The 27,866-nt window shown below is 32.0% G+C and overlaps 1 protein-coding gene across 1 annotated transcript; it reads left to right on the top strand.

Moving 5' to 3' along the window:
* Nucleotides 1-1,479: 1,479 nt before the first annotated feature.
* On the top strand, nt 1,480-24,806 carry LOC134723072 (hemicentin-1-like). Its single transcript, XM_063586711.1, has 8 exons — nt 1,480-1,483; nt 2,914-3,216; nt 3,620-3,901; nt 6,112-6,411; nt 8,758-8,775; nt 16,981-17,082; nt 23,874-24,024; nt 24,685-24,806. Exons 1-8 carry the CDS (start codon nt 1,480-1,482, stop codon nt 24,719-24,721), a joined length of 1,197 nt encoding a protein of 398 aa, XP_063442781.1. The 3' UTR covers nt 24,722-24,806.
* Nucleotides 24,807-27,866: the final 3,060 nt, after the last annotated feature.

The following is a 27,866-nucleotide window of genomic DNA, read 5'->3' as shown; positions in this document are numbered from 1 at the left end:
AGACATAACAAAAGAAAAATGAAAGTGCAGGACGTCCATTGCTTTTTTATCCATCTGGTAAAGTTTAAATGATAATAATCATAGAGATGTTTTTCAAACATTGTGTGACAAATTAATTCGTTTATTTACTTTGCTTTCCTGTTTGTATGACAAATAGGTCCTCCTACAGTTACAGTGCAAATCCCAAGAAATTCAACTATAATTTATGGCAGTCCTGTCGTCTTAAACTGTACAGTGCATTCTTTTCTAAATATAACAGCAATTTATTTGAAAGCATTTTATGATTATGATAGGCAAAATGCTAAAATTATACATGAAGGAGAATTCAATACAGCTGGAATAACGATAGATAATCCTTCGTTAACTTTAAATTCTCCAACGTTTCATGACACTGGAGAATATCTTTGTTACGCTAGAAACGAAGCTGGACAAACTCTCAGCCGAAGAATACCAGTAAAAGTAGATGGTGGTAAGTTCATTGATTTTATTATTCTAAAAGAAAGAAAGAATGTTTTCCAAAAGAGATGTTGGCGAAATAACTCATGATAACTTGATACCGCTTAATAGAAATTCCGGTTTCCTAATTTAGAAAATAACAATGAATTTGCCTATGGCTTGTTTATTATTATATGGAATTTAAATAACTCTTGTGATTATCAGGCAATATCAAATTCTCACCCGTTATGAAATCAAACCTATATTAATTTCAGAAATGACTGTAATATTTATTTCTGTCTATGAAGAAATGACATAAGAAAAAAATGTGGAGCACACTGAAAAACCTTCACGATCACATTAAAATATTCATTCAGTATATATATATTTAAAAAAAAGAAAAAAAGGAAAGAGCATGGTTATATCCATTCGGTTTGAAATGTGATGTTAATGTTTTTGTAACTATTCTACTTAATATGATAAATTTCCCCTGACAGGCATCCCTGAAGTTCACATTGGCTCAACTAGCTACACTGTTAAATATGGGCACAAAGTAACTTTGAATTGTACAGTCGTCAAAGCAAGTCCACCTCTTTTAGAGGTTTACTGGATACTAGAAACATATAAAGGCAAAACCATCATCCGACATGGAGAGTCCGGAACTAGTGGTAGTACTACCAACAATCCTTCATTAACAATAAATAGTACAACAACCACTGATCCAGGAAAATATACTTGTATCGCTGTGAATGCGGTAGGAAATGGATCAAGCCAAGTTACAGTTTTGAAGGTTATAGGAGGTAAAGTTAAACGTAAAAATTAACACAGACTGCAGATGACATAAATTAACTCTTTCAATTCTCTTATCCTCATTATTTATACGTTTTGCAGTTTCTATAAAGAATTTCATATTTAAAAACGCTTTTATCAAAATATTTTGTTATACACGTCACGGTTCGTCCTTGTGCGAGTAGGATTGTTTTTAATTATAATCCCTTTTGATTTTGTTTTGTATCTTATTAGTATTTAAAATAGTATTTAGGTATGAGTATGCTTAACATCTCAAACTGTGTATAAGACAATACGCATGAAGTATAATCCAACAGTATAAAGATAATAATGTGAAATCGCTTTCAGAAAAAAACATTATCAATTGCAGTTCTCTGATCTGCTGGTACCATGCTGAAGAAATATATTTGATCTTGATATAATTCCGTAACAAAAAATTGATCAGCTACCACAGTTTTGTACTTAAGTGCACAAACATAAAAACCCAGAATATACAATTGCAATTATATTTAGATCCGTTCTATGATCAATATTGAAGCCATCAAAATTTATCATTAAAATAAATTATTTATATATATATCGCAGCATGATAATAACAAAAATGCGCGTTTTATTCTAAAAAATATATTCTATAATTAAAGCTTTGGTAATTATATAAACATACTATATATTTTATATTTTTACTATATGCATCAGTCATATAATGTGATTAGCATGGCAGTCTATTATTTGTTCTTATCCTAGAGACAGAAAATCTTAGCTGTATTAGGCTAAACATTTTGGAACATTCGGTCCTCAATGCTCCACAACTTTGACATTGTTTTGGCTTTCGAACTGTTTTATTTGGTCGTCACTGATTAGTCTTGTGTGGTCGAAACGCGCGTTTGGCGTATTAAATTTTAAACCTGGTACCTTTTGTTAGCTATTATTTGTGTGTTTCTCTGTCCTAAATGTTCTCCCATTTATTTAATTGTAGTCCTGTCATATAATGATGTTATTTTAATGTTATATTTAACATTGCCATACAAGCGGGATGTTTGGCTAACAACATACCAGGTTCAACCCACCATATTTTCTTCAAATGTCCTGTCACAAGTCAGGGAAATTGCAATTGTTATATTATAAAATTGAGAATGGAAATGGGGATTGTGTCAAAGAGACAACAACACGACCATAGAACAGACAACAGAAGGTCACCAACAGGTCTTCAATGCAGCGAGAAATTCCCGCACCCGTAGGTGTCCTTCAGCTGGCCCCTTAACAAATATATATACTAGTTCAGTGATAATAAACGACATAATAAACTTTAAATTGTAGACGAGAAACTATATTATAGTTCATTCTGTGTGTGTGACATCGGCGTCTATTTTTTGTTCACTTCACTGTTTCTGTTGAATATTCTTGCATTTATTTGTACCGTATTCTTGTCATGTAAGTGTTATATTCAACATTGCCATAAAAGTACGAGGTTTGGCTAGCCATAAAACCAGGTTCAACCCACTACTTTTTCTTGAAATGTCCTGTAACAAGTCATGAAAATGGCCATTGTTATATTATTGTTCGTTTCTCTGTGTGTTACATTTTAATGTGTGTCTCTGTTGTGTCTTGGTTCTCTCTTTGTATTTTTCTGAATTGATTTATGAATTTTCAACAGTGGTATACTATTATTGCCTTTATTTTTGATTCTAGGTGTTCCTCAAGTCACTGTTGATTCCAAAAATTACATATCTATTTTCGGAGATAATGTAACACTCAAGTGTTCTGTAAAGTCAGATCCACCTCATACTAATGTGTATTGGAAGCATTCGAATGATGGAAGAAATACATCAAACCTTAACCAAAGAGCTACAGGAACAGAAGGCATAACCCTGCAAAATCCTTCCCTGATTATTGGAAAAACTAACTTCGCTCATTCTGGTTACTACACCTGTGTTGCCTCAAATGAGATAGGTGAAGGAAACAGCGAATCTATATACTTGAACGTGACAGGAGGTAAGTATGCTATATAAAGGATGTAGTGTACATAATAGAGGATAATAAACAAAATGTGCAGAAGGAAGGGCTAACAAAAATATAGAGAAAAATAGGCAAACAAAATAAAGAATAGAGGCAATCAGCTTTGAGTATTAATAAATAATTCTTTGCATTTTATTATGCATAGATATATGTTGCTCAACTTGCACTAGATATTTACAGATTATCTTTGGAAAGCGTTCCAGATAAAGGTTAACCAGAAATACTACTTCTGACGCATGCAATGTATAACTTGTTGTTTTCATATTTTTTCTGTTGGCTTGTTATGTTCAAAATGAACAAGTTTGCAAAACAAAGATTTAATCTCATATTCAGTGTACAATGTACATATTTTTTATAGTTTTTTTTTGTACTATTGCAGATTATCCTAATGTTAGCGCTTCTCCGTTTCAATATACGGTTGACTATTCAAATAACGTCACATTGTATTGTAAAATTAATGCAACCCCACGGCATTACGAAGTGTATTGGCTCCAACATATCCATAGCAATTTTACTAGGAAAATATCTTCGCAAACATTGACATCGTCTGGTTCAACGCTGAAAATAAAGGAGATTACATCATCAGCTAATTATAGCTGTGTTGCAGTAAATGCTGTTGGACAAGGACAAAGTAGCATCATAAATCTTACAGTATTGGGAGGTAACTCATGTATGATAAACCTTTTATACAGATATTTTCTAAGCAAAAAAGATTTAGGACAAAACCAACCATACCTAAGTACTTTAATTTCTGTATTAAAATCTTCGATTTCAGCAATAAACTTCAGAATGAAACAAAAAAAAAATCTTTGTGGTATTTTTTTATAATTGATAATCTATATTTATTCAGTTAAATATTCTGAAGTTAGTGTTCAAATAGTTATCAAAAGTACCAGGATTATAATTAAGTTCAAAGTGATATAATAATACAGCTTTTTTTTTTAAATAAAAATAACGACGATGTCCACTTCTTGGGCACATGGGTAAACAAAACGTGTCCTGCCTCGCCGGTATTACACTATTTAATTCATCACACTTCTGAAGTATACATTTGGTCTGATCACTTACCCGGATTATGTGTAAGTTGCAGGATGTCAAGCCCCTTTATCTAGCACCATCGGACTCTTTTACGTTTGTGTAACAGCTTCAAGAAGCAATATCTGGTAAGAAAAATAATGTAGCCTCATTATTGTACCGTCCCCTCTTTCATGCTTTTTTAAAAATTAAGCATTTTTACTTTTTTTACATTTGTGTGTTTAAATGTTTTGTTCACACATCGAGGTCAATATTATGGAATTCAATGAGATTGTCATACAAGTGATTGATTGATTGATTGATTGATTGATTGATTGATTGATTGTTGGTTGCTTAACGTCCAGTGGCAAATATTTCATGCATATTCAGGACGAGAACAAGTTAAACAATAAATACAATAGGTAGGTTGTTGTAATAGAGGCCATCTAGAATGATGGTCGGGGGAAATTTGGACTGCCACTGGAAAATGAGGGTATATTGGATAGGGACAGAAATTTTACCTTGCAACAGGCCACCTACGGACCCCTCAAAGAGTTGTTGCAAGGGTTCTTAACGTGCAAAGAGCGTGGCACTCTCTTTACACGAGGCATCGGATTTAACGTCCCCCTTCTGATCGGACGTGACTGCGAACTTGATACATCCCGCACAGCCAAGCGGACGCCCCACTTCGGCAAGCGTTTTACTGCCGGTCGGGAGAAGACCAAGTGACCATATTTCTATACCCCAGTCACCCTTGGGGATCAAGTGAGAGGTGTAACTAGCTTTATAACTAGGTTTAAACCACCATTTTTACTTGAAAAAATGCCTGTACCAAATTAGGTATATGACAGTTGTTTTCAAGTCGTTTGATGTGTTTGAGCGTTTGATTTTGCATTTCATAAGTAACTTTCCTTTTTAATTTTTTTCTCGGAGTTCAGTTTTTTTGGTAATTTCATTTTTACTGTATGTGTCATATGTGTGCATATGTATGAAATCAGTATTTTCAAACGTTTTGATATCCAGGAGTTAACTTTGATAAATATATATAAAAAAGAAGATATTTTATGATTGCTAATGAGACAACTCTCCTCATGCAACAACTCTTCATAAGAGACAAAATTGACACAGTAATTAACAACTATAGGTCACCGTACGTACCGTATAACAATGAGTAAAGCCCATAGCGCATAGTCAGCTATAAAAGGCCCTGGAATGACAACGTAAAACAATTCAAACGAGAAAACTCTCTGGTTGGTTCTTGCTATTTCACATTGTGACACTCTGGCCTTGAGACGACTGATAACGATATTTCGAACTAGCAATGTCCAACCTTGGCATGGTATCGGTTTAACGAAAAATCAGATCTTCATTTGAACCTTATATGCGCAAAGGTGAAACTGTTGAGTTCACTACACAATCCTTTAAATACTTCAGAAAAATGTCACGGCAAACAAGGTCATATCCACTTTTAGCCAGTGGCAAATTTCATAAGGCACAGTGCCAAATCAATTGAATGGGAATTTAATGTTTTAAACTAATCTGTAAAAATTCGAAATGCAGTTTAAACTTGTAAAATATATATTTTGAATTCATCCGTGCCTGCGGTTTTTTTTTCAAAGTATATTTTTTAATGAATAAAGCTGTCTTAAGAATTGTATAAATAATAACAATATATTATCAGTGATTGGTATATGCACATGCACTAGTTTCTGCAATTTTAACATCAGGAAACTACTTTTGTCCTAATTCATAAGTTGCTTGGAACTGTGTTAGAAGAACCTTATATTTCAGACACCAGAAACTTGAGAAAACAGTATTTTAATACATTGAATATCAATTCAACTTTTTCTTTAAAAGGGATCCCGAAAGTCAAACGACAAAAGTTAAAGTACAAAACTGGTAAAGGATACTCTGTAACAATCAACTGTATAGTTAAGAGTGAACATCTTAAAATCCTAGATGTTTCATGGTCAGTGTATAACCCTCGTACGAACAAAACAAACGAAATACACAATGGTGAAGTTGGAATTGACGGAGTAAGTCCGGATAATCCTTCACTAATTATTAATGAGGTCAGTGTATCCATGGAGGGTGAATACACATGTTGTGCAATAAATAAAGCAGGTGACGCATGTGGTTTACCGTCAGATTTAATAGGTTAGTAAGAAATATTGTATGTACGTTCATTGTTTAACTAACTGTTTAAAAAACAAAACTTAATAATACCGCAAAAGTAATATTCATCTATTTATAATAATAAATCTATTGGTATAAAAAAAGATTGAAGATTTGTTTCACATATTGAGATAATAAAAGAAAAAAATATAATTTAGCTTTCTATCATAAACCAGTATTTAAGCTAAAATTTACGTGTCTTTGACCTCAAAAGAAAACAGTCTCGAAATATATTATGTCAAGTAAGTGATTTTCTGAAATGTTTTTTTTTCAGTTGAAACAAATTTTAAACAAACACAAGGTAGGAAATTTACATCATTTATTCTCCTTTTTATACCATTAAAGTACTAAACTCTGACTATTCATTGTTATTCATAGTACAATTATGATCAATTAAAATCAACATCATATCGTTTATAGTCTAAATTTGTTTTATTGCAATTGTATCTTTTTCAGAATAAAGTGTGCAGTTACCGTTCTTATAGGTGTTAATGTTTTCGTCATTTTGGTCTTTTGTGGATAGTTGTCTCATTGGCAATTATACCTCATCTTCTTTTTTTATATTACATTATATAGTTGAACTAGGAGAAGTGATTAAAAAACATAATAGGAACATAAGTATAAAGGGTAATGTGTTCAATATAAATCGATGAAATGCTCCAATATTGAGTGAATCGAATAAATAAGAAATGTCAACAGAGTACTCGAATATTGCATATCGCTAGGTATAATACAAAATAATACTTGTTTATTTCGTGTATTGTGATGATACTTTTATTAAATCTATTTCCTCAGACTTCAAAAGTGTCCCTCCCTGTGGTTGGTCGCATCTGATAGTTCTAAATATTACATCCAATTATTGATCATACTATAATTAACTAATTCCTGAAGTTCATTGTATTGACATGGTTTACTGTCCATTAGAAATTACCAATAGATAAAGCATAGTATTTGTCAAATTGTCAAATTGTCTTCTAATTTTTAAAATATTATAACCAGTGGTTTTTCGGGTATCGCGTCCCTAATGAAGATAGATGATGAAAAATATCTACAGACTTTCAAAATTATTAGTAATACATTGAACATATAAATTTAATTTTTATTCTTTATCTGTATGCATAACAGAATCTTAAACTGAAAGCACGATATGTTACTTTTGAACGATTTACAGTGCTCATTATTACATCACAATAATTCAATGGTATTTATCTATATTTGTTTTCATAAATCAGTAAAAACAAATTTTATTATGTTCGGTCTTCCCAGCTACACTCTTCAAATTTGATACAAATACATGTATTTTTTTTACTTTTATATAAGTTATCAATGGTAATCAAAGGTACACGGCTCATATTTCAATACGCCCGACGCGCGTTTCGTCTCATTTGACTCATCAGTGATGCTCAGATCATAATAGTTATTAAGACAAACAAGTACAAGTTGAAGATTTACATTCACACTTTCTTCCATTTTCCTTACAAATGTTTCACTTTTAAACGGTAATTGTTTTTGCTTTGAACGACAAAATTATTTCATGTACTAATATTACTTTTACTTATGGATCTTGACATACTATAAATGACCAAACTATTTTATTCAATAAAACTACTTTTTCTGGTTAGTCTGTTTTTTTATGATATACATTTGACGTGAACTGTACTTATGTATCCCGTCATACTTTGAACCACACATTTTTTTATGTATCACTATTACTTTTACTGTTAAGTCTGTTTTTTTGTTATATCTACTTTCCGTGACAATGCATGTATGTATGCCGTCATACTTTGAACGACAAAATTATTTTTATGTCTACCTGTGCGAATTTCAAACGGGCAATTTTACACCAGTAATGAAAACCTTCTATCCTTACGAGTAGAATTTACATAGATAAATTCAGTCGTATAAGAAAAGCAAAATGAGTATATTAAATTTGATGTATGCCTTTTTGTGCTTCTTCGTTACATTTTTTGTTTTATAGTGATATTAAGATGATAACACAATATTGACTGCTGTACACCTATTTTTGACATTTTTACTCTGTGAGTATGTTTGTTTTGTTCATACATCGTTGACAATGTAATGGAACTTGATGCGACTGTCATACAAGTGAGAGGTTTAGCTAGCTATAAAATCGGGTTCAATCCACCATTTTCTACATTAGAAAATGCCTGTACCAAGTTAGGAATATGACAGTTGTTATCTATTCGTTTGTTGTGTTTGGACTTTTGATTTTGCCTTTTGTTTTTTTATTTTCCTTTTTGAATTTTCCTCGGAGTTCAGTATTTTTGTGTTTTTACTTTTTAATATCCTCTCAATTATGTGTTTCAGACAAAGATGGAAACTCAGGTAAGTTATGCTTCAACATCGACATGTTTTATGAATAAAGACTTAAAAAGTAGTCCCATTTGGACAAATGACTCTACAATACAACTAAAAACAAAGGACGACTTTTCGTACCTATTGTTAATTTCCTTTTTTGGGCGGTCATGTTCCTAGACACCATCTTACAGTGTTTATATAAATCAACCCGTTCGCTATACTCGTGTGACAATCGTGTCTGTTTTGACGTTTTGGATTTCAACGGTAAATTATTTAATCAGGGATTTTGTTACAACTAATTGCTTCAAACCTTGGTTTATATGTATACAAATTTTGTTTTGAAATTTAGTTCTACCAGTAGAAAAAAAAACTTTTTTCTAAACAGGATATAACGTCTGTGTATTTTACGGTTATGGTGTTTATCATGTTCATGATTTCGTACTTTATCTACACCTTTAGTTTTCTCGTTAGAAATGTATTGAAGTTGTCGTTTAGGAGCCTTAACTGTCTTTACTGTATAGGCTTTGCTCAATTGTACGGTGTCCAATAATTGTTAAAAAGTGGCGTAATATACCAAAGGGACATGTTGGCTCTTGTTGACAGATGTCGCAATGAATTTCATACCACATCTACTTATCTGTATGTCTAAGTTTGAATTAAACGTGTCTTACTTCGGAGCTCTATACAGCTGATCATGCGAAATAGATTGTGCTCATTTTTTTCAGGCTGAAAGTGACTTATAGTAGTAAAATTATATATTATTTGGTAAAGAGTTGTATCAATGGCATTCATACTACATCTGCTTATTTTTATAAAACTGTCATAAAGGCAGATATTAATGACTCTTCTTAATGAATTCTTTGGATGTTTTAGATAAATTACAGGCTTTTGATGGTCCTTTTGATTCTGTTAATGGTTTTGATTTTTCTACTCTTTACACTACACATCACGAGTTGGTTGACCGTTATGGAATAACCCTTTCACAAATGATATCGGATATGTTCCTTACGTCGTAACTACAATCCCCTTCCCTTTCATGAATTTGACCTACCGAATTAGACTATTTACCGGATTTGTAATCACATAAGCAACACGACAGGTGCCGCATGTTGAGCAGGATCTGCTTACCCTTCCGGAGCACCTGAGATCACCCCTAGTTTTTGGTGGGGTTCGTGTTGTTTATTCTTTAGTTTTCTATGTTGTGTCATGTGTACTATTGTTTTTTCTGTTTGTCTTTTTCATTTTTAGCCATGGCGTTGTCAGATTGTTTTAGATTTACGAGTTTGACTGTCCCTTTGGTATCTTTCTTCTCTCTTTTTCCACACTATCTTATTAAACAAAAGTTTTCCTATTTAATTAAATGGTTGTTTGGAAAAGCTGAATGTAGATATATTTGCTGCAACTCATTTAAAACCTTCTTCTCTAATGAGAAAGGTAAATAGGCTAGATATACTTACTGGAGGTGTAATGAAATGATTGAAGCTGTTAGTTTTCTCCTTGATAATATTTACGTACGTTTCTGCAACAAAGTTTATCGACAGGTTGTAGGTATCCCCATTGGCACCAATTGTGCCCCTTTAATCGCAGACTTGTTTTTGTACTGTTGCGAGTCACAGTTTATGACTAAACTCAGTAAAGACCCGTCGAAATTGCATTTAATTGATAAATTCAACAACACTTACCGTTATCTTGGTGATATTTTTTCGTTAAATAATCAAGAATTTCTCAATATACTGCTGAAGTCTACCCCAAGGAACTTACTTTGAACAAATCAAATGTATTCGGTAATAACTGTCCTTTCCTGGATTTAGATATTTCGGTTTTAAACGGGAAACTACACACTAAAATTTACGACAAACGAGACGATTTTTCGTTCCCTAATTTTCCATTTTTAGATGGTGATGTTCCTTTGGCACCATCTTACGGTGTTTATATTTTACATCTTGTTCGCTATGCCCGTGTCTGTTGTGACGTTTTGATTTTCACGAACGCAACCTATGTATCACTGGTTAAGTATTAAACCCGGGATATCGTTACTATAAATTACTTAAAACCTTTACTAAATTTTTCCATAGAAATAAAGATTTTGTTTTGAAGTTTGGTTGTACCTGTAGAAAACTTATTTCAAACGGGATAGCACATCCTCATTTTTACGGAAATGTTGTTAACCGTGCCCGGAAATTTAGAAATGATCCATGTAAATTTGTTCCTCCTTTAAATAAACTTATTCTAAAAGGTTACCTATTCAACACTGTAATAAGATCATTGAATATTGTTTTTATTGGTATAAATATTGATCTTGTTATCAGTAAATTAAAAGCTAACTAAATATTACTAGTATGTTATAAACATATACATTTTATGGATCTACGATCTATCGATACCTGTAACTTGGCATTACATAAGGTCATGTTCTTCTCTGGCTGTTTATGACGTCTTTACACTAAATCCATTGTATGTTGGATGTGTACGGATTGAGTGTTTAGTCTTAGAGGCATGATTTTTTTATTAGTTGTTAGGGGCTTTGAACTAGCTGTCAGATAACTTCGAGTATTCTCAGATCTGTTCATTGTGTCTTTTGGGGTTGGGATGTATAGTACCCGGCCACGTCCAATTGTATTTTTTGTCTATCTGATTTTTATAGTTCGTTCTTATGTTGTACTGTATACCACTGTCCCAGGTTAGGGGGAGGGTTCGGATCCCGCTAACATGTTTAACCCCGCCACATTATTTGTGTATGTGCCTGTCCCAAGTCAGGAGCCTGTAATTCAGTGGTTGTCGTTTGTTTATTTGTTACATATTTGTTTTTCGTTCATTTTTTTAACATAAATAAGGCCGTTAGTTTTCTCGTTTGAATTGTTGTACATTGTCTTATCGGGGCCTTTTATAGCTGACTATGCGGTATGGGCTTTGCTCATTGTTAGAGGCCGTACGGTGACCAGTAGTTGTTAATGTTTGTGTCATTTTGGTCTTTTGTGGATAGTTGTCTCATTGGCAATCATACCACATCTTCTTTTTAATATGTAACAAAATATACATAAACACAGTGCAAGGTGCACATTATTTCAAAGTTCAGTATTTGATTGATGTTACTCTCCATTTTATAATGTGTCCTCAATATTTTCCACTCACACGTGACAGATATGTTTAAAAACATACAATTCATTCAAATAGAGCCATTTTCGATAAAATATTAGAATGATGATATATAAAAAAAGAAGATGTGGTATGATGATATATAAAAAAGAAGATGTGGTATGATTACCAATACGTACGGCCTTCAAAAATGAGCGAAGTCCATACCACATAGTCAGCTATAAAAGGCCCCTATAAGACAATGTAAAACAATCCAAACGAGAAAACTAACGGCCTGATTTATGTTTACCTTCAAACATAGGTAAATATACAAAATACTCTAAAACATTTCAGTTGTGTAGGCTAAAAAATTACTAACTTTTAACAAACTACAACTTTATGTTACCATTCAGCCTTCTAAACTAAGCTCTTTTCGAAGTGATATTGTGTTGCCTTAGTTGGTTATCAAAGGTATCAGGACTATATTTTCACCAAAAGGAAGACACTGAAAATTATAAAAAACTAGTGAATTAATTTGTTCTGCAAAAGCTAAATATTTTATGGATGCAATAGATAACGTTAAAAACTGTAAAATTCTTTGGAGGCATTTCAAGGAAATGAATTCAACAACAAAACAGGAAATTGACATTTTAACACACGAAGAAAAAGTACTGATAAACAAAAATTATATTGCTAACTACATACATGATCATTTTAGCACAGTAGGTGAGAAGCTTATTTCAAATCCTCACCAAAGTCTTAAATCTGAGAAAAATAATAACTAGTATGTCAATTCAAAAATAACTGATGATACTAAATTCTCATTATATACTGTCACAAATGACGAGGTTCTACAAGGTATTAAAAATCTGGACACAACTAAATCAACTGGAACTGATGGAGTTGGACCAAGAACTTTAAAACTATCAAGGTCGATTGTAGCAAGCCCCCTTGCTCACATAATAAACCTTAGTTTATGTAGAGGAATATTTCCTAACATATTAAAATCTGCTAAAGCTGCTCCCATATTTAAAGAGGGGATAAAACAGACCTTCACAATTATCGACCCATTTCAATTTTACCCAATGTGTCCAAGTTATTTGAAAAGACTGTCTTTAAACAACTATATATATTCTTAACCACACACAAATTATCAATACAACAGCAGGCTGGATTTAGAAAAACCATTCTAGTCATACAGCACTCATTAAAATAATTGATAAATGGTTAGAAGAATTGCACAATGGAAATTTTACCGCCATTCTCTTTTTAGATTTTAAGATTTTAAGAAGGCTTTTGATACGGTAAATCACAATATACTTGTATCAAAACTCAAATTATAGAAATGTGATGACCACTCTGTAAAATGGTTTTCATCGTACCTTTGTCAAAGAACGCAAAAAGTAAAGTTAGGAACCACTGAATCAGAATATCAAACTGTGACGTTTGGAGTTCCTCAAGGTTCTATACTTGGACCTTCATTGTTCCTCATTTATATAAATGACTTACCATTAACCTTAGAATATACAGAAACTAATATATATGCTGATGATACAACATTACATTTTTCATCTAAATTTATTGTTAATTTAAATATGTGTTTGAAGAAAGACTTAGACAATGTTATTAATAGTAAGCTCCCTCCTTCTTAACAACCATAATTTATTTACCATACGTATGCTTATATAGAAAGTATTTCTTAATACTATTTTAACTTTTACATTTGACTATATAAGTCTATATATATATTTTTTTATATGTTATCTCATCCGAAATTTTGAATTTAATGCATTTTAATGCCTATTTTGTTTTTTTATGTATTTTATTTTTTACCTGCTCTGTAACCTTTGTACTTGCAAGGTTTTATGAGAATAAACTATCTTTCTATCTATCTATTAAATGGTGTAAAGAAAATGATATTACAATAAATAGCAAAAAATCAAAATGTATGCTTGTTGGATCAAACAGAAAACTGATAAACTGTACTGAATGTTAATGTGTTTTACCACAAGATAATATCGCTTTAGATAATTTTGAAGTTGAAACACTTCTCGGAATTCATATTGATAAAATCATATCATGGTCAATTCAAATTGATAAAATATGCGAAACTATTCCAACCAGAATGTATTTGTTAATAAGGTTGAAACGTTATTTACCACTAAAGGGTCTTATTCATTTTTACAATAGCTATATATTACCCATTATTGACTGTTGTACAGTATGGGGTCTTACCACACTCATTAGTCTGGAGAGGATATATAAACTCCAAAAACGTGCTGCAAGATTAGTTTTATCTGTTTTATTTGATTTTCCATCAACAGTAATGTTTAAAAAACTTGCAAGGATGACTATATTTACGAGAATACCCTATTTTCATGCTGTGTTAGTGTTTAAGTGTATGAATGGTCTAGCACCTGATTATCTATCTATTAAATTTACTGCTTGTACTGATCTTTATGATTATTGTCTGGGGTCGACAACATCAGGACTTCTTCATGTACCAAGACCTAATTCAGATTTTTTAAAAAGAACATTTAAATATTCTGGTCTTATTACCTGGAATAATTTACCAAATAATATTAAAGAAACATATAATTTAGATACATTTAAGACCAACTGTTCGAACTATTTTCTAAGCGAACAGAATAAAGATGCACGAAACTAATCTATATTTTTTTCTTCTTCTATTGAATGCATAATTATTTTTTTTATGTGCTCATTCAATATTTAAGCTGCTATATTTTACTGTATTATGTATTTTAGTTTGTATGTATTTTTGTCCGTTTTCTATTTGTATTAATAGTTTGAAGGCCTCATGGAAGATTTACATGTAAACTAATTGTCAAAGGAGAAGGTCCGGTAAGGACCGATTTTGGTCTCAGATTTCATGTTCAGCTGACGAAAAATTTTGACCACTTTTTAAATACTTAAGTGTCTATTTTGTTTGAATCAATTAGTTTCTGTGAAAGATTTCAACTGATTAAGGCATAAAAAACGCACTGATTCAAGCTGAAATATGAAAAATCTACCAAATATGCCGAAAAATGTCATTTTTCAGGTGGCTTTTGTCAAAAATGAAAGTGGTCGTATCCGTGTTCCTCCTCAACTTTATGTATGTTATGTATTATCATAAAATACAACTTACGTTTCAATATAAAGGATGAACACGAACGCGGCCTTACGAAAACTGTTTAATATTTAACTAAAATGCTATAATTGTGAAGATTTCAGTAATTTAGCATGACTTAATGTTGCTAGTTCCCGACATATGTGCATTGTATTGTCAAATAGTTATCAAAAGTACCAGGATTATAATTAAGTACGCCAGACGCGCGTTTCGTCTTCATAAGACTCATCAGTGACGCTCAAATAAAAAATATGTATTAACCCAAACAAGTACAAAGTTGAAGAGCATTGAGGATCCAAAATTCCAAAAAGTTGTGCCAAATTCGGCTAAGGTAATCCTTGTCAAAATCAGCCCAAATTTATGTAGCAGAAGCATTCTACTGTCAAATGAATAACTAAAGTTTACATTTTAACAATGTTGTAAAACTGCTATCTTTTGGGGCCAAAAAGGGTCTTACTGGATTTATTCCTTTGTTACCTTCGTTAAATTTAGAATTTTATTATTTATTATTATTATAATTTGATACGTCAGACCCCCGTTCCGTTTAAGACTCATTAATTACGCTCATATCAAAATAGTTATAAAGCCAAACAAGTACAAAGTTGAATAGCAATGGGGACCAATATTTCCAAATCTTACGATGTGAGTGAAGACTTAAAATATATGCAGAGATCCAATTAACAAACCATACATGAAGGTAACAAGGAAACGCTTACATTAACGAATTCATACGGGCAAAATTTGCTACTAGAGATGAAGCAACTTTTTCGTTTTAAACTCAAGTTTAAATAAATTAACGAATGATAAGCATGGTAGCTTTAGTGTCCTTTCTTTAAAAGAGACCATCATTCTGAACAATATTTGAAGGTAATGATGACACTCACAGATAAGAAATTAGGTTCAATATTACATTAACAGTACCCACTTTTCTGCAGCAGATGCGAATCTCGACAATGGCTATTCAGGGAAGCGTGAGGCCAAACTGGCTTAAAATCAAACACATAGTAATTCTGTTACACAGCTGAAGAAGTCAAAATCCGAACAAGGAATTAAAACTTTGCTTGAGCAATAAATTTTGTTCAATCATTATTGGTGAGACTTATGTAGGCTAAATACACGTCTGAAGTGATTAATCGTCAATTTGGTTAACATTTGATATTTTTACACATGGATCAAATGCACACATTTTATCTCCGATAAGATCTATCAATCAAGCGTCCTTGCAGATATGAAGAATGAATGATGCATCACTTTAATGTTAATTTATATTGATTGCATTTTGTAAACATTACAAACATTTGCATTTGACTTAGAAGATTTTCAACTGACATATCAATTGTTTATGTTTGATTTTCAGTGCACTTTAACATCGCTAAGGGCTGATGATTAAAACTGTTTTGATTCGAGTGTCGATGAGTAGTCATAAAATGTTGATTTTTCCATCATAAATTCTCGTTAGTACAGTCATATTCCATATGAAGTAAACATGTAGTGTTTTTGTATAATGGCCTACACAGCTATTCTATATTCTTGCTTTGAAATATGTTGTTTGCCTAAATTGCAATTGGCAATGACTGATGAGTCTTATGAAGACGAAACGCGTCTCTGTCGTACTCAAGTATAATTCTGGTAACTATTGTTTACTCATATTGTTTACTCATAGTGATTTAGATTATAACACAATGTTGTCTGATGTTCCTCTATTTTTGACCTATCATGTATGTTTGTCTTGTCTACGTATACACATTGTTGTCAATATAATGGAATTGTATACGGCTTTCGTGCAAGTGAAAGGATAAGCTAGTATCAAACCGTTTTCTACATAAACAAATGTTTGTATCAAGTTTGTATCAAGTTCAAAATATGACAACTGTTTTCCATTTGTTTTCAGCTTTTTATTTTGTAATTTGATTTGGGGAATTTCCGTTTTGAATTTTTTTCGGGATCGGTATTTTTTTTTTTTATTTATTTTACCTTTTTCAGCAGTACATAATGTCAATTATTTACTGATTCATTTTCTTTTGTAGTCGAAAAAACTGCTCTAATTGCTGGAATAATTGTTAGTATTTTGAGCATTATTACAACATTGGTAACTGCTGTTTGTAAGAGAAAAAAATTGAAAGGATGCCGTAAGTAAAGATTTAACACTTAACAATGTAGCAGCATATAGCTCCTAGCAGGCATTTATTGGTATGCCACATCATTGATGCATACAAATTTTCTCCAGGACAGTGAATTTCAAACTTAAAATTTCGAATGTTGAATATAACTCGATTACATGGTATCAGATATCAGATATCCATCTACTGTATATAAACTTTTAAAAAGGTCTGCTATTTCAAAAATAAGGGGTCAAACTGAGGGAATTAAAAATAGATATAACATGTTTTTGTTCCGGACCATATCAGTACTTGGACCATATGTGTATACTCTTATGGTCCATCCATACGCGTATGGTCCGACCGTAAACGGATGATCTGACCATATGAGTATACACTCGTTTGGTTATTTACGGGCCGGACCATATAAGAATTTGAACCATAAAGGTGCTTTTCGAATAGCGATTAGAAACGTCAATACAATAAACCTTATTTATAAAAACAAAAACAAGGATGGTTTAATGAAAATTTCTTAATTTTATAATTCAACGGATCACATACACATTAAATATTTATACTTCATTAAGTTTGCAACGCTTTTTGAATTCTTGCATGTAAGCTCATAAAGTGACATTTCCTTCCACACGGTACTATAGCAATTGCACGGTTTGGTTGAACACGATTCTTTGTAGTTACACCATTTGCTCGCGAAAGAAAAGCTAGCCTTCTTAGTCGCTCGTTTTCCAAAACCCCAAAACGACACAAGTTATGTTTTGAAACCCTTTATCGTTTAAATATTGACTATGTTTAGGTTTATCTGTTTCTATCCTTCTTTAGTATGAGTTATTACTCTTTATCCTTACGATATGTTCATCAGTTAGTATAAAAGTCTACTTCTTTAGTTCATAAAGATACTTTTGAAAGTTATTATCCCAATTCGACATATTGCCATTCACTCATATAACAAATCGGTAATGACCATATGTAATGTGTTTCAATAGTTTTGACTATTGAGTAACTGTGTGGAAACTGCTTATTTTGTTTTAGTTAATTTATCTTCTTCTTATTATTATTATTATTATTATAATACGACAAAATGTTATTTGCTTACGCCTATTTTTTTACATGAACACTTAGAAAGGTCGTACCTTATAAAGACGTTTAAAGTATTAAAAGTAAACGTTTTAATTGTCCCGACCATACGCGTGAGTTCCGACCATACGCGTTTGGTCGGACCATATGAGTAGATATAAATATATATATAACTCGTCTAAACATCAACCCAACAATGTAAGATCTGTCAATTTGTTTTCGCAAAATTGTTTTTCTTCCCTCGTCGGGAATCGAACTCATGCTTCTGAGATATCATGACACCACAATGCCTGCAATGAAGCCGTCCCGCTAGACCACACGACTACCTGGGCTTCACAACAATGAAGCTTTCGGTGGACGTGTGTTACCTTTTCTCGTCAGTTTTAATCTAGCGGCGTACTACAGTACATGATATATTTTTTTTATGTTTTGTTCTGTTTTTACTTACCTTATTATTCTACTGAAAAATGAAATGAGGGATGATTGCTTTACCTTGAAATAAGTACAATCATGCCAATGTTTATATAAGTATGTTATCTTTTCAAACCAAAACAAAAAACAGTTACTGTTTTATTTCATATTCCGAAATAAATATATTTAATAATAAGTATTTACCAAAACTAATATGTTTGTCAATCATTTTACCATTGAAACATATATAAACACTAGACATTTGACGCGCTAAAATCACATTTATCCGGTGAATATGATAGTTTTTTTTTCAAAAATCCAATTCATCCTTAAAGAAACTCCCACTGGCATAATACCAATATGAATGAACTATAATAATTGTGAATGGCTTGTACTAAATAACATATTAGAAAAAATCATAAACGTTATAGACACTGGACTTTTTTAAGATCATTCAGTGAACATATATCCCATGTTAAAACTTAGTATACTGATAGTTTTCTCGTTAGAATTGTTTTACATTGTCTAATCGGGACCTTTTATAGGTGACTAAGCGGTATGTGCTTTGCTCATTGTTGCAGGCCGTACGGTGACCTATAGTTGTTAATGTTTGTGTCATGTTGGTCTTTTGTGGATAGTTGTCTCATTGGCAATCATGCCACATCTTCTCCTTTATATTGACTACATTTACATGTTACTATATACTCGTAGCACCTGGTCGTACCTAAAACATCATTGACCATACTCCATTCCTCTTTCTAATTTGAGTATTACACGATTTATACACGATCTTTAATTGTCCACCATGTATCCTGCGACATAGCATTGCAAATATCAAACAAATCCTTTATGAAATGAAATTAAATCTACAGATACAATATTCCTTGTGCACCGTACACAATGTTCAAAACAAAACAGAAATTTTATTGAAAATTTTGAAACATTCAAAGGTTGAATTGTGGTTCATGTTCAAATGTTTTAAATTTTCTAAACCATTCAATGGATTAGAAATTTATTTATCTAGGGATTGATATGCATTAAAACTTTTCCAGATACGCAGTCTTGTCTGTACTCAGAGTAGTTGTTTTATGTAAAATACAGCCATTTTTGCCAAAGGGTCCATATGAACCTACAGCTCGATATATGTTGTTTTATATATAAAATAAAACCAAAACAACTACAAACAATGGCTTACACCAATTATTTGATTACTTGTTTTTTTTTATATAGTTAAAGATCTGTTTATTGTACCGATTGAAAAAGGGAGCGAAAGATACCAAAGGGACAGTCAAATTCCTTGATAGAAAATAACCTGACAAGGCCATGACTAAAAATAAAAAAAAGATAAACAGACAAATAATAGTAAATATTAGACATAATCCGTACATGACAGACGAAGTATCCGAACTTTTTGGTAATGAACAGATCTTCCGATAATTAAACCAACCAAAACTCTTTAAAGATGTTTTATTTCATGCATCAACTCATGCTAACTGTTCACTGCAGGCCAATCCTGGATAAGCATGTTCCTATTATATCTTTATTTTATAAAACAAAAGATTTGATATAATTGCCATCGAGATAATTATCCAACAGAGTTCAAATGACGTCAATATAAGCAATTATGGGTCACCGTACGCCATTCAGCAATTGGGAAAACTTACATTCCGTATATTTTTAGTTATTATTATAACCACAAAAACAATTAACAGAAAAAAAAACACACAACACAATGATGAAAAAGTACCCACAGTTACTAAAAGCTAGTTCAAAACAAGTTCTTGCTTATAAACAAATCATGTTCTTCTAAACTGAATTATAAAAGATTGCATACGATTAGTACTGAATTATTTGTTAAAAACATCACACACAGTCTGTGAAATGCATGGCATTGCGCTGTTCAAATATAAAAGTAAACAGTTTGATTGATAGTATGCAGAATCTAAACTGTAAAATATTGATATATTCATGTAATAATTATTCAAAACAAAAGTCAATGATAGTTCGATAAAATTAATCTTTAAATAATTATTTATTGGTATTTCTTTGGAATTAGTTTAATTCCAAACGTGTCTACACGAATGAGAATGTAACTTAAGCCGTGTTCACACCAAACGCCGTGTAGATTAAACATGTTTACAATTAGTTTAGTGTAGTGTACACTGGTTTCACATTACATTTGTTCACATCTATACACCTTGTTTAGCTACCTGTACATAAGATTTGTTCCCACTTGTAAACTATATGTCATTTAAATGTTCATTACGTAGAACTGAATTCAAAATTTTTGGACAATTTTTCTAGCGGTAAGGGAACAACCATTTGACTTCAAAGGGGGGTGAGGGGGGAATAGAAATATTCCGATCCCCAATTTGATAAAAAAAAAAATGGTCATACAGATGATAAAACAAATATTCTGAATCAAGAGTTTACCAATTACATTAAAGTGTTAAATATTGAAAAAAATGTATTTGTATACATTTTTATCTTTTCTGTTTGTTTCAAATGGTATTCCCTCTCTAAGGAGTAGGGTAACGGTTTTTTTTTATTTGAAGTCTCATTTAACGGATCTGAGATACTATACAAACATATCATTTACCCAAAACTTTTTTTAGTCATGCATTAATGCGTGAATCGTTGTTTGAGTAAAGACCAGTGGCGAATATTTCTGTGTACGTCAGGTCGATTCGGGAAGACCTTTTTAAATGAATTAGGCAGCAACTATTTACTTCATTTTTTTGGGAAGAGGGAGGGGGAGCGGGGTTAGAGGGGCGTGGGCTATTGATTTTTTTTTCAAGACAGATTTTGATGACAAGTCGAAATCAATTTAGCATTATTTATTGCGGCATCTGAGGGTGAAACAAACAAAAAAAACTTCAGGGCCAAAAACAGGAAACATTTTTTGTTGCCTTAACAGAATCCATAGCTCACCCCACCCCTTGCCTTTATGTTTTATACCCAACTATAATACCCCCCCCCCCCCCCCCCCCCCCCGAAAATCAATTGGTTGCTGCCTTATGGGATTGGCAATGATTCTGCTTTGAGTCTTGATCAGGGGTTAAAAAAGTACGGGAATTTTTTTTTAACAAAAACAAATCTGTAAAATTTAGACAACAATTTCTGTAAAGAACTTTACTAATAATTATCAAAAATATCAATTTTACTCAAAAATGGTTTCCTCCTATATAGTCACGGTAAAACTAATGTCCTAAATGCCTAGTTTTGTGTACACTTTACCTACACAAGGCCTACATTGACTATCGACTGTGTGTAGATAAAACATGATTTAAACTACATGTAAACATTGAGTTTTATCAATGGGAACGCAATTGTGTTTAGTTTACATGTGATTTACACTAACACAACACCGAATTTATGTCAATGTGAACACGGCCTTATTTTATATCGATCTATCATCTGTGTTCATTGTTTTTCGTGCTTATAACAATCTATTGAGGTAAATCTTTTTCAACTGATTCGTATACTTTCATTTCATGTTTTGTTATAAACCACTATCCCAGATAATGGGAAGAGTTGAACACTCACAAAAAATGTTAATCTCGCCACAAAAGTTTGTAAGAGTTGCTCAAATAATCTTTTCATTTTCTTACATTTGTGGGAATAAATATTAACCTTAACAAATTTCCTCTCCGTTGATCAAACCATGAATTAAAATCTTACTTCCCTGATATCGCAGGTAGGTTAATGCTGTTCTAGAGTAAATCGTCTATTAATTCATAAAAAAATCATCATGGCCACACCAAAAGTAAACGTTCTAGTCTTTATCCTTTCCCTCTATACCAATCAGGCTGAAATGTCCTTAAACTAAACATATTTACTTTTTGCCACTGTGACGTGTTCCACCAATATTTGGGAAATGGCTTTATCCGGCCAGTTCAATGGTTACCAACAATGATTGATTTATTTTAACGGTTTTAATTTTTTTTTCTGTCAGTTTTAAAAACCAAAATGAATATTGAAAGACATAAATCGATGGAAAACTTGCTAATGTCATGGGGAAAACCAGTGACACGAACCGTATTACAACAGAAGAATCTTTTTGGTGTGCCGTTTCGGGCAATTAGCTCCAACCGTTTCTACGTAAACATACTTCCATGAAGCCATCAAATATTTCACTTTTAGCGTTGCATATTAAGAAAAATACAGTTGAAAAAGAACCAGTTCGACCAGACGAAATTGATACAATATTTCTGCTGACAGATCCGTTTAAAATAGATGTATTTATAGTGTGTGTCATCATACATTAACAACCCAACATATATTGCTAGCCTGTATTTGTAAACTTTATATTTATCGCATTAAAACTGCCAAACTATGTTTTGTGTATTGATGTTGACGAGTGTTAAAATTGCATTCCATTGGCGTATTGCTCTGTCTGTGAATGTTCCAGTCTAAGAACCGCAACCCATCGTCTACTCGTTTAGATAAACATGAACAGCAAAATTAACGACATGTTCTACTGCGCCAATCTTCAAGTTAAAACCTTAAATGTCTAAATGTGTAACATACGGAATAAGCCTTGCAACAATGTTAATAATCAGTAAATGCACGAACAGGTCGAAATTGTGAGGCGCAGGACAAATCAAAAACTTTTGTCAATAGTCGGACATTTTTATTTTCTTATTTTATTTTGGTGTCGAACTTAAGTTGATAGGTTATAATTAATGATTACACTTTGAGCGATGTATTATTTTCGGCCTATCGGTCATCAGATGAGGTTGTGATTTTTTTAATATTACTACGCTGGCCTTAAAGGATTTTAAATCGAAAATAAATGCACGAAATGTGAGGGTTTTTTTGTCCTTGCTTGCTGAAACTCGCATTTCATATTTTTCTTAGCCTCGTTCAAATACAGTTGCTATTATTAAGAACAACATAGTCATTGTCTGTATAAACATTTAAGACATCATAGATCTAGCAACATCGTAATTATAAGATAGCGTAATTTCTGAGTTAATCAAATTACTCAGATAAAAGGCATGCATGATGAATACTTAAAAGGAGTACTAGTATTAGTAGAAATGCAAATCTGCATATATCATTTTCTTTTTAGGCAGATTATAGTGTGGTTCGCCACTTACAACTATGACAAATAAATTATTCATCTCAAAAAGGCCACATTTACATAAACAATTTATTTAGTTTTTACATTGAAATAACCTATAAATACAATACCATGACACTACCAGTCGTATGTCATACATTTTATATTTTATCATTGTGTCTTAATACAAATAAGCTTTAACTTACAATAACAAGTTATGCTTATAAAAAAAACTGGTTCTACTATTTTCAAGTACAAGGAAATGATCCGGAGAGTTCGAATACCAGCGATCCCAAAAATGGTCAAGGGAAACAAAACAGTACGAATAAAGCACAAGACAAAAGCAAAAAACTCCAAACTATCTCAAATTTAAATGATACTTCAGATAACAAAGATACGACAAGGTAAGTCCAGATTTTAATGAGCTGTCTGAAATCAGTTTATTCGATGAAAGTATACATTGTGTCGAATTAATCAATGTGGGCAATTTCACCACCGAATATAAAACAATCAAATTTTAATTAAAGGAAGATCTTAATGCATTATTGTCTTTATTGCTATGAAAATAGTAAAACCATTAAAATACTGAACTCCGAGGAAAATTGAACACATTGAATCATGTATATAACAGTGTTGCAAATAAGACCATTCCTTGCCTGCTCAGGTTATCAATTCAGTGGTTCAGATTAGCTGAACATTCGTCTGTAACACCAACATATTCTTATGTGTCATACACATTTCAACAATGGGGTCGCCAAAGGTTGTTAATGCCTTAATCAATTATGCGAATAAATAGCAGATAATTAAACATGTGTGTTGATTTAAATGTTGAATACTTAAACTTTCTCTTAAATCCCCATTGGAAGACCTCCAACAAACTGAGTAAACATAACATTACTGTTATCGAAAACAGTTGACAAACAAGTTAAGGGTAAATTATTGAGTATTATTACTAAAATAAGTATTGCGCTTATCCACGGTGTTATGAAAATGATTCTAGAATATAGTTGGTTAATCTTCCTATATATGTATATTTCTAACAATTGTTTGTTTTATATTTGTAGGTTAATGGACAATGATAATAATGCTACAAGTGTATAGGAGACAGTATTTTCTAAAACCTTTTTTCGTAATTAAAAACTAACTGCGAGAGCATCTAATTAAAAGAATATGATCTAAATCATCCAACTAATTGAACAATTTAGGATTTATTCATACACAGGAGTACTTGAATGATAATTTTAAAACTAAATGAGATCAAAGCAAAATAAATATAAAATATGGATTCTTATTCATTTGAAAAACGTTGAATCACTCTCCTGAAACTGTGAAATATATTGGAAAGGGTCTTTATGATTATTTTATTTGCCAAAGAATAATAATATTGCAGGAATGAGTTTCATAAGATACCATTCACCGCATCAAATATTTCAGATATTAACTGGCTTGGTTTAAAATATTTGAATAATGATGTCCTTTATTGTTATATTATAGTTTGTTTCTGCGTGTGACATTTCAATGTTGTGTTTCCGTTGTGTCGTTTGTTTTCTCTTAATTTTGAGTGTGAATTCACATTACTATAAGACGTGTCACGGTACTTATCTATCCCAAATTCATGTATTTGGTTGTTATGTTATATTTGTTATTCTAATAGGATTTTGTCTAATGCTTAGTCCGTTTCTGTGTGTGTGTGTTACATTTTAATGTTGTGCCATTGTTCTCCTCTTATATTTAATGCGTTTCCCTCAGTTTTAGTTTGTTAACCCAATTTTGTTTTTTGTCGATGGATTTATGAGTTTTGAACAGCGGAGAAAAACCAGTGTTTAGCCACGACATATAAAGATTACCTTACAAACTTCTGATTTGAAAATAAATATAATAGATTGACATTTAAGCATAGTGATGGACTTTCGGCTAAACGAATACAACTGATAATTATCATTTTCGGTCAATTTGAATTCGTTGAAAACAAATTGATGTCAAAATCATTTCTGAAATGAAAGAATTGTAAATTTACGGATCTAAACCTATCTAAAATTACAAATCTTTGTTAAATATAATTATAAGGTTTTTTTTGTATTGTGTCTGAAACATGGCTAAATCTACTTCATATATAGCTATCAATGTCTTTCTTCGAAGAATTGAAAAATAATCCGTTCAAGAAATCAGAATTCATTTATCAATTAAATTCATCTTGCGTGAATTGCATTTACATGTCTTTAATTGTTTATTATTTGTATTTTATTCTAAGAAATAATTAATGTCAAAGACTTTATTATAAACTATAGTTAAGTAAACTTATAATTTTTAATATCGATTGTTGCTTGACTGGTTTCTTTGGTTTGAAGTTTTTCTATTTTTTTTTTTACTGTTTTGATGTATAAGACTCTTTAAATACTTTCTTTGTTTTTGTACTGTTTTGCTGTGTTTCGTTTAATATGGCTGTTGATACAATACATTACATTGTATATATTCATGTAAACTAATTGGTCCTTTTAACTGCTTTTTTATGAGGGATACTAATTATAAATTGCAATTGAAAATAATAAACAGCTGTATCCATTTGTTTACAATGGTCCTACGTCCTGTCGATACTTAAATATAAAGTGTTTCAAATTTCATGTATATAGTGTATTATTTGCGTAGTTTATCTTTCTCACTTTATCTGACTTTTTCATCGCCCATTTTGCACTATGAGGCAGATCCCTCTCTCTTCCCTTCTATTTCTGCTTTTGAAAACCGAATATTCGGTTATTTATTCAGAATACTGTTTTAAAGTATACTTATCTTATGATTTGACATGAACATAATGTATTGTTTTATTTCTGATTTATATATCAAAACTTTGTAGTCGATATTATCTCAGTGCTTATTATATTCCGTCAGAATTTAACAGGATCAATCAAAACAGTAAGTAGAAAAAACCTGACAACACAATCTCAATAAAGGACGGACAGGAAACGACGTTCCACAAAACTACACAGAAAACTTTTAGGATTTTACTATAAGTACATGTATATCCCATTAAAAACCGCAATGGACTCAGGTGCTCATAGAAGGGACATACTAACAACAGGACTGGACTGATAATGTTTTTCGGAAAAGGATATACTGAAAACTGGAAAAGAATCATGTGCTCCGGAGCGGGACATACTTTTAACTAGAGTGGACTCATTTGCATCAGTTTATATACGCAAAAAAATACCTGAAAATATTTTAACAAGTCATTTTATGGGCTCCTAACCTTGGATAAAGTGGAATCCAGCTGTAATTTGATTACATATTTGGTGTTTTAACGCCACTTTTATTAACCGCATTTAGAATATTTCGTGGCAGTCAGTTCTCATTGATTGATGAAGCCGGAGACGGGAGTGATCCCATAAAACCACCGACCTTCGATAGGAAGGATCCAACTGTATGTCCCCATTCAAATGCATTGATCGTCAAAATGAAAGGGGGTTCCAAAACCAGGAAACCCCTGGATCCACCACTATTGCAGATGCAATGCATCATACTTACGCTGATTGATAACTGTATCTTTCTAAACCACGTTCATTGACCATCAGTCTGTCTTCGTTCTCTTACCACAATACGCGACCTAATGATTCCAAGTAATATAGGTTATATAAAACCGACAATTTACTACAGACATTTTTTTTAATCTTAGATGCATGATTTTTTTATTAGTTGTTAGTGGCTTTGAACTAGCTGTCAGATAACTGCAAGTACTCTCAGATTTGTTCATTGTGTATTTTTGTGTAGGGATGTATAAGTACCCGGCCACGTCCACTTTTTGTTTATCTATCTGATGAGAATAGTTATCAAAAGCACCAGGATTATAATTTTATACGCCAGACGCGCGTTTCGTCTACATAAGACTCATCAGTGACGCTCAGATCAAAATAGTTAAAAAGCCAAACAAATACAAAGTTGAAGAGCATTGAGGATCCAAAATTCCAAAAAATTGTGCCAAATACGGCTTAGGTAATCTACTCCTGGGGTAAGAAAATCCTTAGTTTTTCGAAAAATTCAAAGTTTTGTAAACAGAAAATTTATAAAAATGACCATATAATTGATATTCATGTCAACACCGAAGTGCTGACTACTGGGCTGGTGATACCCTCGGGGACGAAACGTCCACCAGCAGTGGCATCGACCCAGTGGTGTAAATAGTTATCAAAAGCCTTTTTCAACTGATTTTAATAGTTCGTTCTTATGTTGTACTGTTATACCACTGTCCCAGGTT

The sequence above is a fragment of the Mytilus trossulus genome, chromosome 6 (assembly GCF_036588685.1).
Source record: "Mytilus trossulus isolate FHL-02 chromosome 6, PNRI_Mtr1.1.1.hap1, whole genome shotgun sequence".
NCBI classification, from domain to species: Eukaryota; Metazoa; Mollusca; class Bivalvia; order Mytilida; family Mytilidae; genus Mytilus; species Mytilus trossulus.
Note: the sequence above shows the minus strand (reverse complement) of the source record. Positions and strands in the feature narration are given on the sequence as shown.

What these genes read in the sequence shown, in the direction of transcription:
- LOC134723072 (XM_063586711.1), top strand. An exon ending in AAATCTTACAGTATTGGGAG is followed by an intron (nt 3,902 to 6,111) that starts GTAACTCATGTA and finishes TTTCTTTAAAAG; the next exon opens with GGATCCCGAAAGTCAAACGA. An exon ending in AAAAAAATTGAAAGGATGCC is followed by an intron (nt 17,083 to 23,873) that starts GTAAGTAAAGAT and finishes ACTATTTTCAAG; the next exon opens with TACAAGGAAATGATCCGGAG.